Genomic DNA, 16,131 nt, shown 5'->3' on the forward strand with positions numbered 1-16,131 from the left:
ATTGGTAGAATCCATCCAGTGCCTCTGGTTTTTAACATACTGAACTCCCTCTGGTCTCACTATCTGCAAAACAAAAGCATTTTTAGTAAAAAAGCATTATTCTTCCTTTAGTTGCAAGGAATGCAAGTTCATAGACGTGCCTGCTGCACTAGAAAAAAGTTCCTGTAAACTTCCTCTACAATCTTTAGAGGACGGGATGCCTCCTATGGAGGCAGCAATTATTGCGTTAAAAAGGAATAAACATCAAGATGAGCAGTTTAAGGTAGCAGCACTGTGATATAAGACATAGAGCAGGAAAATCAGTCTCCTAAAAGAAATGGCATAAAAGTTTCCCATTTTCAAGAAAATAAATCAGAAGTCTCAATCTTCTACCCCTCTTCTAAAAATGATCAGTCAGTATTACCTTCACAGCCCATTCCATCCAGTGATCCTAAAGTACTGTGTGGGGGAAGGCCTTCTTCGTGTCACCCTCATTTTTCAGGAAGATTGAAGGGATGACAGGAACAAAGAAAGCAATTTTTAGTTAAGCATGTCAACAGTTGCCCAGAAAATCTTAACTTCTGGCATCTCCCATCTTTTGAGTGCTTGGTTCTGAAGCTTATTAGCATTTGAATATTGTTTTTTAGAGCACAACTTCATAGGTTTTAATAAATGATAGCTCATTAAAATTGATCCAGGTAACTGATAGACACACCATCTTGGAGCAAAACAGCTGGAATCTGTAGATTCAGTGCAGATTTGAGAGTAAACTCAAGTGTGCTCAACTGATCAGAATAAACAAAGCAAAACCAGTATTCAGAGGATCACTGACAGGAAGGGAGAAGAGAGATGTTCTGCCACTGGTTTTCACTGATACCTGCTGACAGCACAGAAAGCAAAGCTCTAGAAGGGAACACTTTTCTGACCAACCTTTAAATGCCATTTCTTTTCTTTCTTACCTAATACTCATTCTTTCATTCCCTTACCATTTCCCTCAGTGTTTCCAGTCCAATTTCTCCTACTGTGCTATTATGCTTCCCATGCTAGTCTGCATCTCTGAACAACCAGCTCAGTTCATACTTTGAGTCCCTCCTATCTTTTCTCTGCCCTAAATCTTTAGTTGTTCCAACCCTGCACACGCTTCCCATCTGCAAGGCTCCCTCTCTTCATATCTGTTCCCATAGCACCCTGTGGGGAAAGGGCTAGAAAAGGTTCCCTACATCCAACAGGGATGAAAAGTTGAGAACGCTAACATTTTCATTTTAAAAATTGAAACAAAGCAAATTAAAATAATCATTTGGGTTTGAAGTGTTATGAACACTGCATTTTATTGTTTGAATTGGAAAAAACCAGTAGTTTGGGTTCAAAAATATCAAAATGGGATTTGATAGTTTGATATATCAAAAAATCTGTACAATATTTAAGCCAAGATCTTAGCTGAAACCAAGCCTTTTCAGAAAGTTATTTCAGCTGTGATCAAAAAACAAGCCCAGGAAGTAAAAAATGTTGTTGGAGGAAGACACCCTGTTTTTGAAGCCTGCCTAGATTTCATACCTAAATCAGCTTACAGCATCTACAGGTATCTCTGCAGTAAAAACCTGGCTTTTAATGAGCTGCAAAGAAACCTACTGCTACAAAAAAATTTTTGGAAGTGTTTAAATTGGACTCCTTAGCTTTTAAATTTCCCAATTTAATCTTTCCAGGTGATGTAACTGAGAATCTTTTTCTTTAGGAAATGAAGTACTTCCTTATTTTGGAATTTAGCAGAAGGGTAGTATTTTCTTAAAAATAGGTGACCCCATTTGGCTGATTTTTCCCATTTGCAAATACCTGAGGTACATGGCTGGCAAAGAGAAAAGTAGCCTGACTGGGAAAATTTAAGGCCCACTGCAGAAAGACCATATATTTAAAATTACCAATAAATCTTGAAAACAACCATATCAATGCATACTCTAAAATCCAAGCACAGCACCTCTGAATTTAGACAGTGCCTATGTGGTGTCAGAACCAATAGAATCAGGTAATTCTGAGCTAAGGAGGAGAAAGTGTGAGAGTTTGGTGCTTTTTCATCAAATACCTAAATGTTTCATATATTTGAATAGTGCCCCGTGAGGAAATGTTAATTAAGGAGAGAAATAGGGACAGAAGGTCACAAGGCTATTTCTCATGCTGAGTTTTTCCTTATTATGAAACAAACCCATGAACTTTCGCATACTATGCTGTCACTGCTTTGTAAGAACAAGGAATTAATCTCTTCTGCTAAAGCACATTTTTCCCAGCACTTACAAGTAATTTACAAGGCCACAGTTCTCTTCACACTCCAACCCAAAGGTCCCTGCTGTCTGACTCTGAATGCATTAGAGGTCTTCCTATGCTGAGTTTTAAAGGAAAATGTTGCTTACCATCATAAAATTAATTTGCTATACTCATTTTGCAGTGGGATAGGACACTTGAACCCAAAGATCTCCTCAGACTAAAATGCTGGCAGAAATATAGGTGCAGCTCAGAAAAGTGTTCCAAACTGTTTGGGTCACTGAGGTGGAGAGTCTCCATCTACCTTTATACCTGACTGCAAAACCCATTCTAAGGGGCCAGCACAGGTTGGCCTCTCCTCTCCCATCAGCTGCCTGTTCAAGGGAAGGAATGTGAACTTTCTCAGAGCTGAGCTGCAAAGACCTCTAGATTCTTCCTTTTCTGCCTGTTTACCATTCCTCTTCTAAGAATTATGCAACCTTGACTCAGTCCTCATCTTCCCTAGACACTCCAGCGTTGTTCACTCAGCCTTAACAGAACACTTGCAATCATGTCACTCTCCAGTTGCCAACATTTTGAAGGGGACAAACCTTCTGCACAAAAATGCTACGGTTGGAAGGATAACAAAGCATATAACCAAGGTGACTTTCATCTTGGGAAAATCCATAATGTTTGCATTTTTCAGGGCTTGGATTTCCTCAGGGACTTTGTTTACCAAGAAAGATTGTTACAGTTCCCCAGCCTTCAAGTGGAAGAAACAAACACCTACAATTAGTTTAGTGAAAAATCCTCTCTCAGAAAGACCTTACTGAGCAACTTTGATAATTAGAAAGACAGTTCACTACGCTATTAAGTATATTCAAATGATTTAAATATTTACTTTGGAGTCAAAAAGCATGGCTCAATTCTCTGCACTACAGAATTCCTGCATCTAGGTAGTTTTAGAGCCATATTTTTAGAACTATCATAAGCCAAAGGACGAAGGTCTTCTGGTTAGTGATGCCCTTTCAAAATCCACTGGACATTATGTCTAGACTGACACACAAAGCATTAGAAATACGACACATCCCTGCAGTTCTGTTTTTGCAAGATAGAGCTAATCAGATCTCCCAACTTCAGAAAAGTAGCTGTGAAGAAAACTAGAAGAAAAACTGTGAACCACTTTGACACTTGAGTAGGACTGTTAACCCACAGGTTATTAACATTGAGTGCAAGCAATAATATATAAATATCTGAGATTTTAATTGTAAAAGGGGAGGATTTCATTGAAATAGGTAAAACACATGGCTGCTTTTGATTGAGAAATACTAGATCTGATAAGGAAATAAACTTCTTGAGAAATGGTATCTTCTTATTTGCCTGTACACACTGTCTTGCGTGTAAAGGCTCTACTTTACATTATGATACTTCAAGTAAAAATGAGTAAGAGTTTACATCAGTATAACTCCACTAACACTTAAGTTAATCCTGGTCTACACCTGTGATTGAGCTCATTTTGCTAGAAATTCAGTTCTCATTAAAACGTGAATTTGTATTAGGACTACCAATATGCTCAGCTAACTCAGGAACCCTTAGGAGATCTTGGATGAGCCCAGAGAACAATGACCAACTTTGGCTATTACATGAGAGGGAAAAGGCATACAATAATCAATTGTATATTTAATGAAATGCAAAACTCCAACTGAGCTGATTATGGGTGAAATTGAATACAATTTAAAATATTGCTTTCATAAATGAGTACTCTGAATGGTCCAAGGGTACAGATGCTTCACAACACCTAATGTGTGACACAGCCCTCATCTAAAGGTAAAATAGATTAGGCTAGTTCAGAAAAAGCAGCGGTGAGCTTAGTTAAAGCTCAGTCTTCATGCCTAAAATTCTGAAGCTTCTAAAACTGTCTTGTTTTTATAATTCATTTTTATTGCCTATATATGGTTATGCTCAAATCCCCAAAAAACTAAAATGAGCAGGATAGAAGATGGGTTTTTTTTTTGTTCCTCAGTCCTGAAAGCAGCTAACCAGCCATCTTACAAGATACTCAGACCTTGCACGACTTCCATGCAAAAGAAACCTTAGTACGATGAAGATAAGCGCTCAGGCTTGTCAATGAAATCCTTCAACATTTTCAAAGATCTCTCAACCTTGGCAAAGCAACTGGCTTTCAATTTCTGGCAGCCCACCTCATCAACAGTTAAAGCTATCAGAATTTATATGTGAAGTAATTGTCATTCTGAGCAGCCAAAGAAAAAGAATAAAAAAACCAGTGAAAAATACAGAATGAGAGCAAAGTCCAAACAGTGTTTAAATACAAAGCAATTCAGTGTGAATGAAGCTCAAAGCAACACAGGGGATGGTTAGGGAAAAACAAATATCTCTTAGCTTCCTTGAGTCCTAACACCTGGAATCATGAGAAACAGGGTGTCTACATGAATACTGGACCATCAATGGGGAATCTTTGGCTGCTGTTGAGTTTATGAGAGAAAGAGAAGAACATTCTCTAATGCCAAAGCAAGATGTGGTTTTGCACAAGTCTGGAGAAAGGGATGGAACTACTTGGCACCGGCAGGACAACAGCACCTTCCTCCTTCCCAGATCCCTATGCACCAAGCATGCCTGGCACAAAAACACAAAGCATGACAATACATCACTGCTGTCCTAGCAATGGATTAAGAGCTGATAATATACCAGGGAAACCTGAGGGAAGATGATAAACAGCAACACATTTAAAAGCATAATGCCAGCTTATGATTAGAACACAACCATCTTGTAAAAGGTCACTAGGCATTTTGTTCATCCCACCCAAGAGTTTGAGACTGTTTTGGGTAGCAGGTCTTATTGCCTCTCAGTCCACAACAGCTGTCAAGTTTTCAATTTTCAGATTAGAAGCTGTTTGCTGAATGTGAGGCTTTCACTGTGGCAGCTTGCTCAGCTTACATAGCTCCAAAGAAAGTCTTTGCACTCCCTGACAGCCCTATAAACCACTTTTAGAGCAAAGCATGCATTATCTGGAAAGGAAGGCAAGACATAAGAAGCTTGGTATGAAGCAGACCGTGTTAACTAGACACTCAGGAGAGGACTTACTGCTGTAAATTAGGTCATTATTACAGTAACTCATTGGTCATTGATTGCCATGAAGGCATGGAAGCATTTTTAAAAACCACTAAAAATAATTTGAGGCTAGGGGACATTTTCCCAAGAGTTACTTCCCTTTAACTTGTTCAACATCCAAGGCGTAAGTACAACTTCCTACAACTTTACTGGTTGAGCTACCAAAGTTGGATTTAAACAATTAGACAGCCCATGAAAAAGGGTGAGGCTTAAAACACCATCCAAACTTGCAGTCAGATTTCACAAGTATAGTGAAACGTAGCAGTGGCCACAGGTTTTCCTATGGCAGTGGGCCAGCACTGGCTACATGCACTGTTCCTACAGGCACCTGTTGACACAGTTTGGGCCTGAATGTATGGACTACTGGGACTGAAAGAGCCTTAGATTTAAAAGACTGTATCCTGTGACAAATTTGAAAAAAGAACTATCTCCCTGTCACAAGAAAATAAAAAAATATCTTTTGAGATTCTTATTCACAGAATTAAATCACTACTATGTGTTTATGTACTCCTGACAGGAAATCCAGAGCAACTCACTCATTAAGCATATTCCTGATAAAGAGACTTACTTCTTACACCTTTACTCAGTATTGTTAAGTTTTACACTCTTCCTACTACTATATAAATATACTAAGCTTGTGTAAGTCTGCATTGGTGTTTGGTACAGACTTGATTCAGAAGGCAAAACAGCAGGATAGCTTGACTATGTCTTGAGATCACCATCAGAAAAAAAATACACACTGTTGGATTCCTCCACATCCATTTAAAGACAGACTAAGGCTTCTCCTCTGCAGGAGGTAATGTATGTCAATAACAACTGGGCTTACCTGCCATCTGGAAGCTTAAACCAGTATCCAGTTTGCTTCGTGGCTTCGTGCTGATAAACAAATAACATAGAACACACACAGTGATGATAAAAGCAAAGAGGACCACTGCTGCTATTGACAGGCCCACCAGTGCTCCAACACTAAGAGAGAAAAACAAAGAAGTTTGGTGTAGAAACAACCTGGGATACCCATTAAAACAATAGTCAGGATGATATCTGGAGATTACTTGTACTCAGGCAGAGAATGACTTGTACTTTACTATAAAACAAGTGTTAAACTCACTAAAGTTGCATAAACTGGAATTATTTCATTGCCCGCAGAAGGGTCAATGTCATTACACAGCAATGGACCATCTGGGCCCAGTAACATTTCATGCTACCTATGTATGCATACTACTCCTAAGTATAATTTAAACTGTTGATGAAAACCAGAAATAACTTTCGGTACTAGCTGGCATCAATGAGATGAAAAACTACTCCACTGCAGAGCATATTCCCAGATAAGCACAACACCTCATAAAAACCACATGTACACACAAAGAGGGATTCCAAAGATTCAGGCAGTCCATACAAACTCCTTCTCCTCAAACATAACTATTAAAGCTTTATTTTTCAGTCAGACATGCCATTTTAATTGCAAGAGCACTTTAAGGGACATATGTTTGGACTTCTCACCAAGAATGACATGCACATGTGAAATGGGATAAAAACATGTAAGCTACACTATTCAATGCTTTCTGCAGCTCTGCAGAGCAGGGTGGACTACTATAATTGCTTTTCTGCCTCTGTGTTGATGCAATAAATTTCCAAGATTACTGTCAAAGTTGTTCTATGATCTTTGTTGGGTTAAAATGAAAACTAAAGATTAATTTGCATACAATATCAAAGGAACAGGAACTGAATATTCAGAAGGTTAAACAGTAATGCAGTTTTTATCAAGATACTATCACTGAAGGATAGCAGCTACTCCATACAGCTTCCCTAGACGTTCAGTAAGACAATAGACATCTCTTCAGAGAGAATAACTTCAGTTATAGAAATCTCTTCAGTTATTTCCACCTTCCTTTTCTAATATAGATTCTTACATGAAATAAAGGACCAATTGCAACACATTCAAGCTCTCATTTGCTATCTTCCCCTGAGCCATTTAATGCCTTCAGTGTTCCAGTCCTCTGTTCTGCAGGCCAAGCAAAAACCACTGACTTCTGATGAAATTAAACAGTGGCCTTTTGGTCAGAGATTAAAAGAGTCTGAGGACTGGGAATCCTTAAGCTACTGCTGTGGTATTTACAATTTTGACAGATGTAAAAAGGACAGGAGAGAGATGAATGTCTTCCATTCTATGAACTCCATCCTCTAGTGATAGAAATGGCTTTATATATTACCACTATCAGCAAGAAGCCACTTCTTCTGTGGCCCTGCAGGGAGATGAGAAGAATTGTACCTCAGGATGTTTTTATAAATTTCACATTCAAACTACTGCAAAGCTGCTACATAAACTCCCACAGCACCAGTAGACAGATATCTCCATAGGAGAAATTCTTCAGATCAGCAGGATGAAAACAGCAGATATTGGTATGACTTTAACATGCAGTTCTCATCAGTTATCTGTCAGATCCATTAGTGAAGTTTGTGCAACTTCCAGCTCCACATACAATTAAAATCATCTAGCCACATGATGATTGGTTCTGGAAAAAAGTTTTACCCTTATGAAGCTTTTTCATGGTATTAATCATTTGCATGAATCAGAGCACTCTTGAACATGTTTGTGTTTATATATATACACATACACATGAATATATATGAAGAACTTTTTTCCTCAAGGTTTTTTTTTGCTCAAGCAACTTACAGGCAAGCAATATTCTACTTAATATGGAATCTGAGTACATCCTTACAGTCAGAGATCTCACCTGGGTTCTGGCCTCACTTTTGCATTTTCACTTGAAACACCTTGACTCAAATGGACAAAACAGAAGAAATACATAACATGACAGGAGGCTGAGGTGAGCCACCATCAAACCAAGAATGATGTCCAAGCTGAATCTATGTAAGGAAGCAATACAAACACAAAGGCTCTTCTGAAACAGGAATCTATTTTTTGTCACATCAATATTGGTCCAATTCAAAGGTTCCCTTTAAATATCAGTCTGCAATGCACGACAAAACAATTGCTCACCATTACCCAAACATTCAGCAGGGTCAGCTGTCCCACAGTGGATGAAGTATTTTTTCTATTCTGAAATCTATTACTTCTTGCTTGCATCTCTCCTCCATGCAGTTGTAGATGACATTATAGTCATCATATACTGTACACACAACATCTTCAGTATCCCCACATAACTTGTGTAAGATGCTTTGCAAGTTACAAATGTTACAAATGGTGAGAAAAGCAGTTCCTAGGCAACTCTTCAGTATTTTCTACTATAGGTTAAAGACTTACTATAGGCTACATGGTACTAAAAGTGTTTGCCATGGTCCAGTAGCAATGCAAAGTGATCTTGCCCACAACAAGGGGATCGGCATTGCAACACCAAATAGACACCTTGGATTCCACTTCCTAAATCAGAAATAAGATTCAGTTTGTACTTACTCTTTTTAAACATGCTTCAGTACCAGATTGTTCTCAACATGCTGAAGCCAAGCCATCTAAGTAATGTATGATTAATTTCTCTAAGATTAATTTTGGGTTTAACTTCAGGGGTGGGGTGAGGGGTGTTTCTTAATGTATTGAATTAGTTTAGAGGAATTTAATATGCCTTCCACCACTCTGAAGATTAAATGTTCTCAGCAAGAACAAAATCTTTTCTTTCTGGTTTTATAGCTAAAACTTATCAGAAAAAATACCAAAATAATTATGATCATTGATCATTTTAATGATCACCCTCCTCTGAAAATAGAGCCCTTCAGCTTATTCCCTAGATTCTACAACAAGGACTGTGGTACTGCATCTGGAAAATCCCTTTCTAAAAATATTTTTCCATCTTCCCATCTTTACCCTACACACTAAGCATTTCAAGTCCACCCAGCAGTCCACACAGTAACAGTCTAAGTCTCAGGGTGCATCTTCAAGATCAGTCTTCTGGCAGTAGAGACAAGCAAACTAAGTAGTCACTCTTGCCCACAGTTGCAGTCTCATCAGCATTAACAAACATCTGCATTAACAACCCACCCAGCCCCAAAAAGATGTTGCCTTTTTCATGCTAGACTGAAGGCCTAGGGGTAACCCTGGTAGCATTTACACAATTCTACAAACATAAGCAATGCTGTGCTTGGTAGAATATCCACAGACCAAACAGAACTCTCCCAAGTTACTTCCTACATACAAGGATAGTCATACAACATTTCACTGATGCTTCTCCTGCCATTACACCAAGTGCCACACACACACTTGCAGCACTGCCACAGGTTTCACTGAGCAGAGAAGCTCTACTGTCAGATGCCCCAGGGCTCCCCAAGCTTCTGTCCGGAGTTGCTTAGTGGTCATTGACATTTCTGTCAGTGAATGCTCAGCATCACACCACAACAGTTATTTTAGTCCATAAAATTACTCCAGCCACACTAGCAACATCTAGGAAAAATTTAAATATTGACTAAGCAGATGCAATGTGTCCACTGACAGATTAAAATGAAGCTCATTAGTCATCTGGATCAGAGTGAATCAAATGTTCCTAACACCATTGCTGCAGTGATATGTTGTACATAGTATCTGCAAAGCAAACAGATAAATATTCCCAGGATGTTGGAATTCCCAGGTGAACAGAAAGAAAAGACTTTCTGTTTTGGAAAGCTGCTTGGTATCTGTACAGCTAAGCAAAGCTTGGCTTCAGCACTGGGTCACCATGGCTCTACTGGTATTAATTAATACAGCATTTTGAATAAAATCTCTACTTGGCCTGCCAGAGTTTTAATTAATTATGTAGTATTACATTAAACTTATAAAGGGTACAGATTTGGAATAGATTCTGTAATTCTATGGGATACTGAAAGAAGCCATTACATTTGCAAAAGAAAACTTAATTGAACAAAATTGTAAGATTTTTAAAACAATGAGAAACAAAAGCTGACTGAATCAAACTGCACCACAGCTCAGCTCAACTACTGCATGCTCAGCATTTCTCCTCTTCCACTCAGCTTTGGAGGTAAAGTAGATGTCCTGATGACTATATGTACATGCACAGCCATGGCTGAAGGGTGAGCTGTTCAGTGTTTTACTCACTAGCGTTTTATAGCATCCTGTTTTGTGGTTTCAAAAGCTGCATAACCTACTGCTGAATTTTGTGCATCCCTGCCTTTTACTTATGTTACCTTTCCTTTTCCATGGGCTCCTGACTGCTATAAGAGCAAGAAAAAAACCACATCCTCACTCTGCTGAGCTCAGCTTTTCAATAAATGTGGAAAAGGAACCTAGGCTGATCTAACAACAAAAAGATGCTACACTATTTGATTTAAGTATCAGCAAAAAAGAAAGGATAAGGGAGAAATTAAATATTGCACACAAATTCAGGGGAAGTATGAAATGTGCCAGAGTTGCTCAAAGGTTGATTATTTATAGCTGTCCAGCAGCTGCTAGTACAGCAGGTGTTAGGATGCACTTAAATAACTGCAGGTTTTACAGGAGTGGGAGGGGAAAAGATGGTTCCATGTTGCTGAAGGATAGTGTACTATATTGTTCTAAACATAGTACAGGCAGTAGTGATTTGGCAAAAAAGAATAATGTAGGGCTACAAATGACTATTGCTTCAGGCTGCTAGTTTCTCCATGAACTGCTTCCATCAAAGCTGGCTGCCAAGTGGTCTGGCAACACATCTCCCACAGCAGGAAAAACACAGCTGCAGTGACTTCCTGAAATTCTACCTGGTGTGCCATCAAACAGAAGTAATCCTTGAGATTCCAGTACCTGAAGGGAGCTTATAAACAGCAGGGGAATCAACTTTTTAAAAGGGTAGACAATGGCAGGAGAAGGGGGAATGGATTAAAGCTAAAGGAAGGAAGGTTTAAATTAGATATTCGGGGGAAGTTTTTTACAGGGAGATTGGTGAGGTGCTGGAACAGGCTGCCCAGAGAGGGGGTGGATGCCCCGTCCCGGGAGGTGTTCAAGGCCAGGTTGGATGGGGCCCTGGGCAACCGTGTGTAGATCCAGGCCTGGAGGTTGGTGTCCCTGCCTGTGGCAAGGGGGTTGGAGCTCTATGATCCTTGGGGTCCCTTCCAACCCAGACCATTCTATGATTCTGTGCCACTTGGTGGTACATTCAGTCATTGTTTTCAAATTAATGGGGGTGTGTGAGAGTGGCAGTGTGAGGGGAAGTCAACCAAATGAAGATTTAGGATGAGAAACTTAAAGCTCTGGAGCAAAGCAAAACATGCAACAATTCCCCCATTGGAGCTTCCAACTCCTTTCCCTTCCTTAGTACATTCAGGCTCCAAGCTTATCTTGTCTGATTTGGCTAACTCTTGAATAGTTTTAACACTTAATGGTTTCAAGTCCTACAAGGATGTCCTCAAAAGCTTTAAGAAGCATCTGAAGAATTACTTTAACATATGGTTATTACATACTGACATAAGTAATGGTCTGAAACAAAGACAAGCAAGGCAGTGATCACAAGTATTCTGAGAGACCAAAAAACTGTTATTGTTATGTTTTCTTTGAACTCCTAATGGAACTATCATGTGCAAATGCATACAGTTTTCAAAGTGTTGTATTACCATAGTGTTTCCAGCATGTTAATTAAATTGTTATTTGATACTGGAAAACACTTCTGAAAACAGAAATTTCAATTCTAACCACTCAGTAGCTTTGCTTAGAGAGGTAAATGGTATTTATTCTCCACTTCTCTACAATGTAGACAGACAGTTATGGCAGAAATTAATCAGAACCAAACCCACCAGCTTCCTCAGATCCTCTTCAGGCCATTATAGAGGGGGAAAAAAAAAGAAAAATCCTGAAGTTTCAAAGTCTTCACCCAAATTTCTGATCCAGGTAGAGACTGAGCAATTGCACTTTTAAGACCCTAAAAAAACTTTGCAAAGGCATATCCTTCAGAGAGGTTCTTCATTAAAGCCTTTCGTGAGAACCAGTTCTTTGAGGTACTTCCTTGATCTTTTAGATCAAGCTTTAGTCTTCACTACAACATCACATCCAGATGTGCAAAACTATCTTAATCTTTCAGCAGTTCTACCATCTTGAGAAGGCTTCCCCATGGTTGAAATAATCAAAGACTATAAAAAAAAATCTAACAAAAACAGAATGAGTATTTGCTGAGAAATATGTAAAACAGACACTTGGGGATGTCTTCTTACATGAGAGAAGCTGAGTAGTCCTGTGTCAGTTGCAGCTGGAGATGGCTGGGAGATTCCCACATTAAACCCACTATTCACACCAGACAAACTAGATTTTAAATAATTATACACTAAATATTAAACAAGATAAGAGCAATCATGCAGTACTGGATTTACTCCAACCTAAAACAGGGCTCTAGAGGGGAATCCAGGAACTACAAACTAGCAAATCCATCTCCCATCCCTGGCAAGACAGAAAGGTCTGTAAAACAAAAGAAAAAAAATCACCTAAGCCAAGAGATAAACACAGCATCAGGGTGCCAAATGTGTCTGGGTTGCACCTGACCCTGGTTCTTATCCCCAAGCCACAATGACCAGGCCTGCCCCACTCAGCTTACCTGGATACAAGGGACACGTTCTTTGACAGTGAAGACATAACCCTGATTTACCTCATTACCACACTCTGCCCTCAGGAAGCTGCTGGCACTTGCTGCTTCCTGACATAAAATCTTTCATTAAAGACTCAGCATTACTATGAGGAGAAAATGCTGCCTTGTTAACCTGCTGGAGTCTATGAAGTGTCAATAAGCAGTTGGGTAAAGGAACCCAGCAGACAGTGAGATTTTTCGAAAAGCCTTTGACAAAGCCCACACTGAAGCTGGAACTAAAAAGACTAAATTGACAGAGGATTAGGGAAAAGGTTCTGTAAAAGATTCAAGGCCGCTTAAAAGAATAAGGAGCAAAGCACAGAGCTAAGTGGTCTCTTCAGCATAAAGGTCACCAGAGATTAGTGCTGAGACTGATTTTATTCAGTGTCTTCAAGTATGTCCTGGAAAAGAATGAAATCTTCGTTTCTGATGATTCTAAGCCCCACAAGTGATCAAATGCTATGAGGGCAAGAACACTGAGTGAGCAAGAAAGTGATGTAGATGAGCTCCCGTGTACATAATGTATAAAAAGGCAAAACCAAGCCTACATGACAATGAACTCAGAACTGGCAGTTCTGAACTCCAGAACCTTAGTCATCACTGACAGCTTACTGAAATCAGAAATCAATGCACAGAAGCAGCCAAAGACATCAACAGAATGTTGGCCACCAACAGGAAAGGTTTTGAGAGCAAGACCAAAAGCAACATTTTGCCACTGGAAAACCTTGCCACACCCACATCTTGAGCACACAGCTCCAGATTACTCACCTCTAAACACAACACTGGGGAGTGAAAAGCAATACAGATGAGAGGCAACTGAAGTGATAGTAGGACATATCATCTGCCTCAATGATAATCCAAAAGGACTAAGACTCTCCAGTTTCGAGAGGCAAAAGCTGAGCATTGATACACTAAACACAAAAACTTGAACATTTCACATAAACTGAACATGAAGTTGTCACTCACCAAATCTCACAATACTAATATTAGAGGATACTCCAGAAAACTAATGAGGAAACAGCATAAAACTGATAAAATATCTATCTTCCAATAGCAGGTAGAGGCAGCTGCCACTGGGGCTGCTTCTGCACACAGTAGAAACAAGTCTACAAAGGGATTTGACAAAATCAGGTATAACAAGTCCATAAAAACATAGTGAAAGCACCATGCAGAGGTGTACTAACACCCTGACACAGCCAGTCTGGATGCTGAAAAGCCTGGGGGGGCTCGGGCACAGAAAGCAGACAGGCTGGCTGCGTGCAGCTCTCTCTGTCACTGCCAGAGATGCAGCCAGAGCTAAATGGATCCCCACACTGACCCAGGAGAGCACAAGTCTGGTTATCTGCCATCTTTCAAGTGAAAAGTTATTTAGTGCTTGACCTTACTACACACGAAGTAGCTAAAGTCACCGGGAACTTTATGCATGCAACATCTTACATACTCAGGCACAGACAGCCGTTCCCCTCACACAGAAGGGACGGAGGGGCACTCTGGATGCTCTATACATAGGCACTAGGGTTTTCACAGCACTTCCTTGCACAGACTGCTAATTTTTTTCCTTTCAGAAGCCCCCCCGGCACAAGCAGAAGTATCTCTGGGCAGCAAATGCAGCCCTACCGCTACTCTCACCGGGACAAAAGCAGCCTCAAAGTGCGCCGGCTACAAGTACCTCAGAAACACGAGCCCGCAGACTAGCTGAGGCGAACACGGGTTTCCCGCCCCCCGGGGACACCGAGCTTCGCCCGGCCACAGCCTCCCCTTCACCCGCCATGAGGCACCGGGAGGCAGCGCCGTGCCGGGACAGGGCGGGGACCGCCGCTCCCCTACCTGAGCCACCACATGTAGCTGTGCTCGTAAGGGAAGAAGCTGTGGGGGTCATCGCAGCAGTACTTGACGTCCTGGAAGCCGCAGCAGTACACGGCGCGGGCGTCGCCTCCCGTCCGCGGGCAGCTGAACCCGCTCACCAGAACCTTGTCGGCATTGAGGTAGCTGCTGCACTCGGCGCTCATGGTGCAGCGGCCACCCGCCAAGCTGCCCGGCGCCTCAGCTCAGGCGGCAACCGGGCGGGAGGTAGGGCTGCGAGCGGGCGGAGCTCGGGCGTGCAGGGAGCTGCGCTGGAGGAGAGTGGGACATACAGCGGGCGAGTGTGAGTGCAGGCGGGAACCGCCGCGTCCCCCCCCACCCCAGAGGTCGCCGAAGGGCGGGAAGCGGCGGGAGCCGGCCGCGCCCTGAGGTGAGGGAGAGAGCGGAGCACCTCCCGCCCTTTGCGAGAGGGAGGTCGCCGTGCGGGGCTGACCGCCTCCGGGATTGCTCACCTCAAAAGCAGCACCCCAGCGTCTATCTGGGGCTTGGGTTTCCCCCTCAGCCATCGGTCCCACGTCGAGGAGAGTTCGGGGGTCCACCCTTATCCATAAGCCGCTGGGGGGGGGCTCAGGACAGCCAAAGCAAGGCAGTATCAGACAGGCAGCACACCTCAGTTGCCTCAGGGCCCCTTGGCTTTATGAGGGGGAAAAGCTTCACATAATACTTTTGAGAGAACAGTCTCTTTTTCAAAGGGCATTTCCTTCTAGCATTTTGGACCACTTTAAAAAAAAGTGGGGCCCAGGCAGTCATTGTTACCTGTACCTCTGAGGAAGAGATGGGTAGACTTCATCTCAAAATAACACACATGAATGTCACATGCACCTCTACATGTAGCTTTGCTCATGGAAAGAATAACAATGAAAAGTCTTCAGGAGAGTAATGGGTAGATGTCAGCCTCTCCAAGGGGCTGGACCTCAGTAAGTCTCATCTCTAGATTACAAGATCAAGAGCTTTGCCACACAAGTAGCCTTGTCACAGGAAAAAAAAACCAACTGGTTTTAGAGAAAAATTGTATGATATCAACAGGTTTTGCCTTGAACTTATAAGACCACATTAGTTCAATTAAAATTTTAATTTCAGGTCTTGCCTTGAGATGAACTCTAGGCAAGTGGGAGTTTTATGTCTTCTAGATAACTGTCATGCAACAGTAAGACCTCGGAGTGACAACAAGTCAGTGTCCTCACCAACTACAGCACATTCCTGCAGTATCTGAACATGGACAGGCTGGTGACAGGCACCATCAACAGTTACAAGCAAGGTAAGATACCAAGCCAAGTCTAGGGTCCATCCAGGAGACAGAATAAGAGGCAAGTTACCTACAGCACAAATCAGAAGTTCATCCAGGACAACCAGAGGACAAATCCAGGTTTTCAGGAAGCATAACTCAGGGCCAGCTGGT

At 41.4% G+C, this 16,131-nt stretch overlaps 1 protein-coding gene across 1 annotated transcript; it reads right to left on the reverse strand.

The window, feature by feature from the left end:
- Positions 1–4,304: 4,304 nt before the first annotated feature.
- On the reverse strand, positions 4,305–14,878 carry SHISAL2A (shisa like 2A; the record flags this gene model as incomplete). The annotated part of the gene is made up of 3 exons (XM_084265861.1): positions 4,305–4,429; positions 6,167–6,306; positions 14,697–14,878. The coding sequence occupies 3 exons, from the start codon at positions 14,876–14,878 to the stop codon at positions 4,305–4,307; spliced, it is 447 nt and encodes a 148-aa protein (XP_084121987.1).
- Between the last annotated feature and the right edge of the window lie 1,253 nt (positions 14,879–16,131).

This window comes from Gallinula chloropus (genome assembly GCF_964237585.1).
Source record: "Gallinula chloropus genome assembly, chromosome: 6".
Classification (NCBI taxonomy): Eukaryota; Metazoa; Chordata; class Aves; order Gruiformes; family Rallidae; genus Gallinula; species Gallinula chloropus.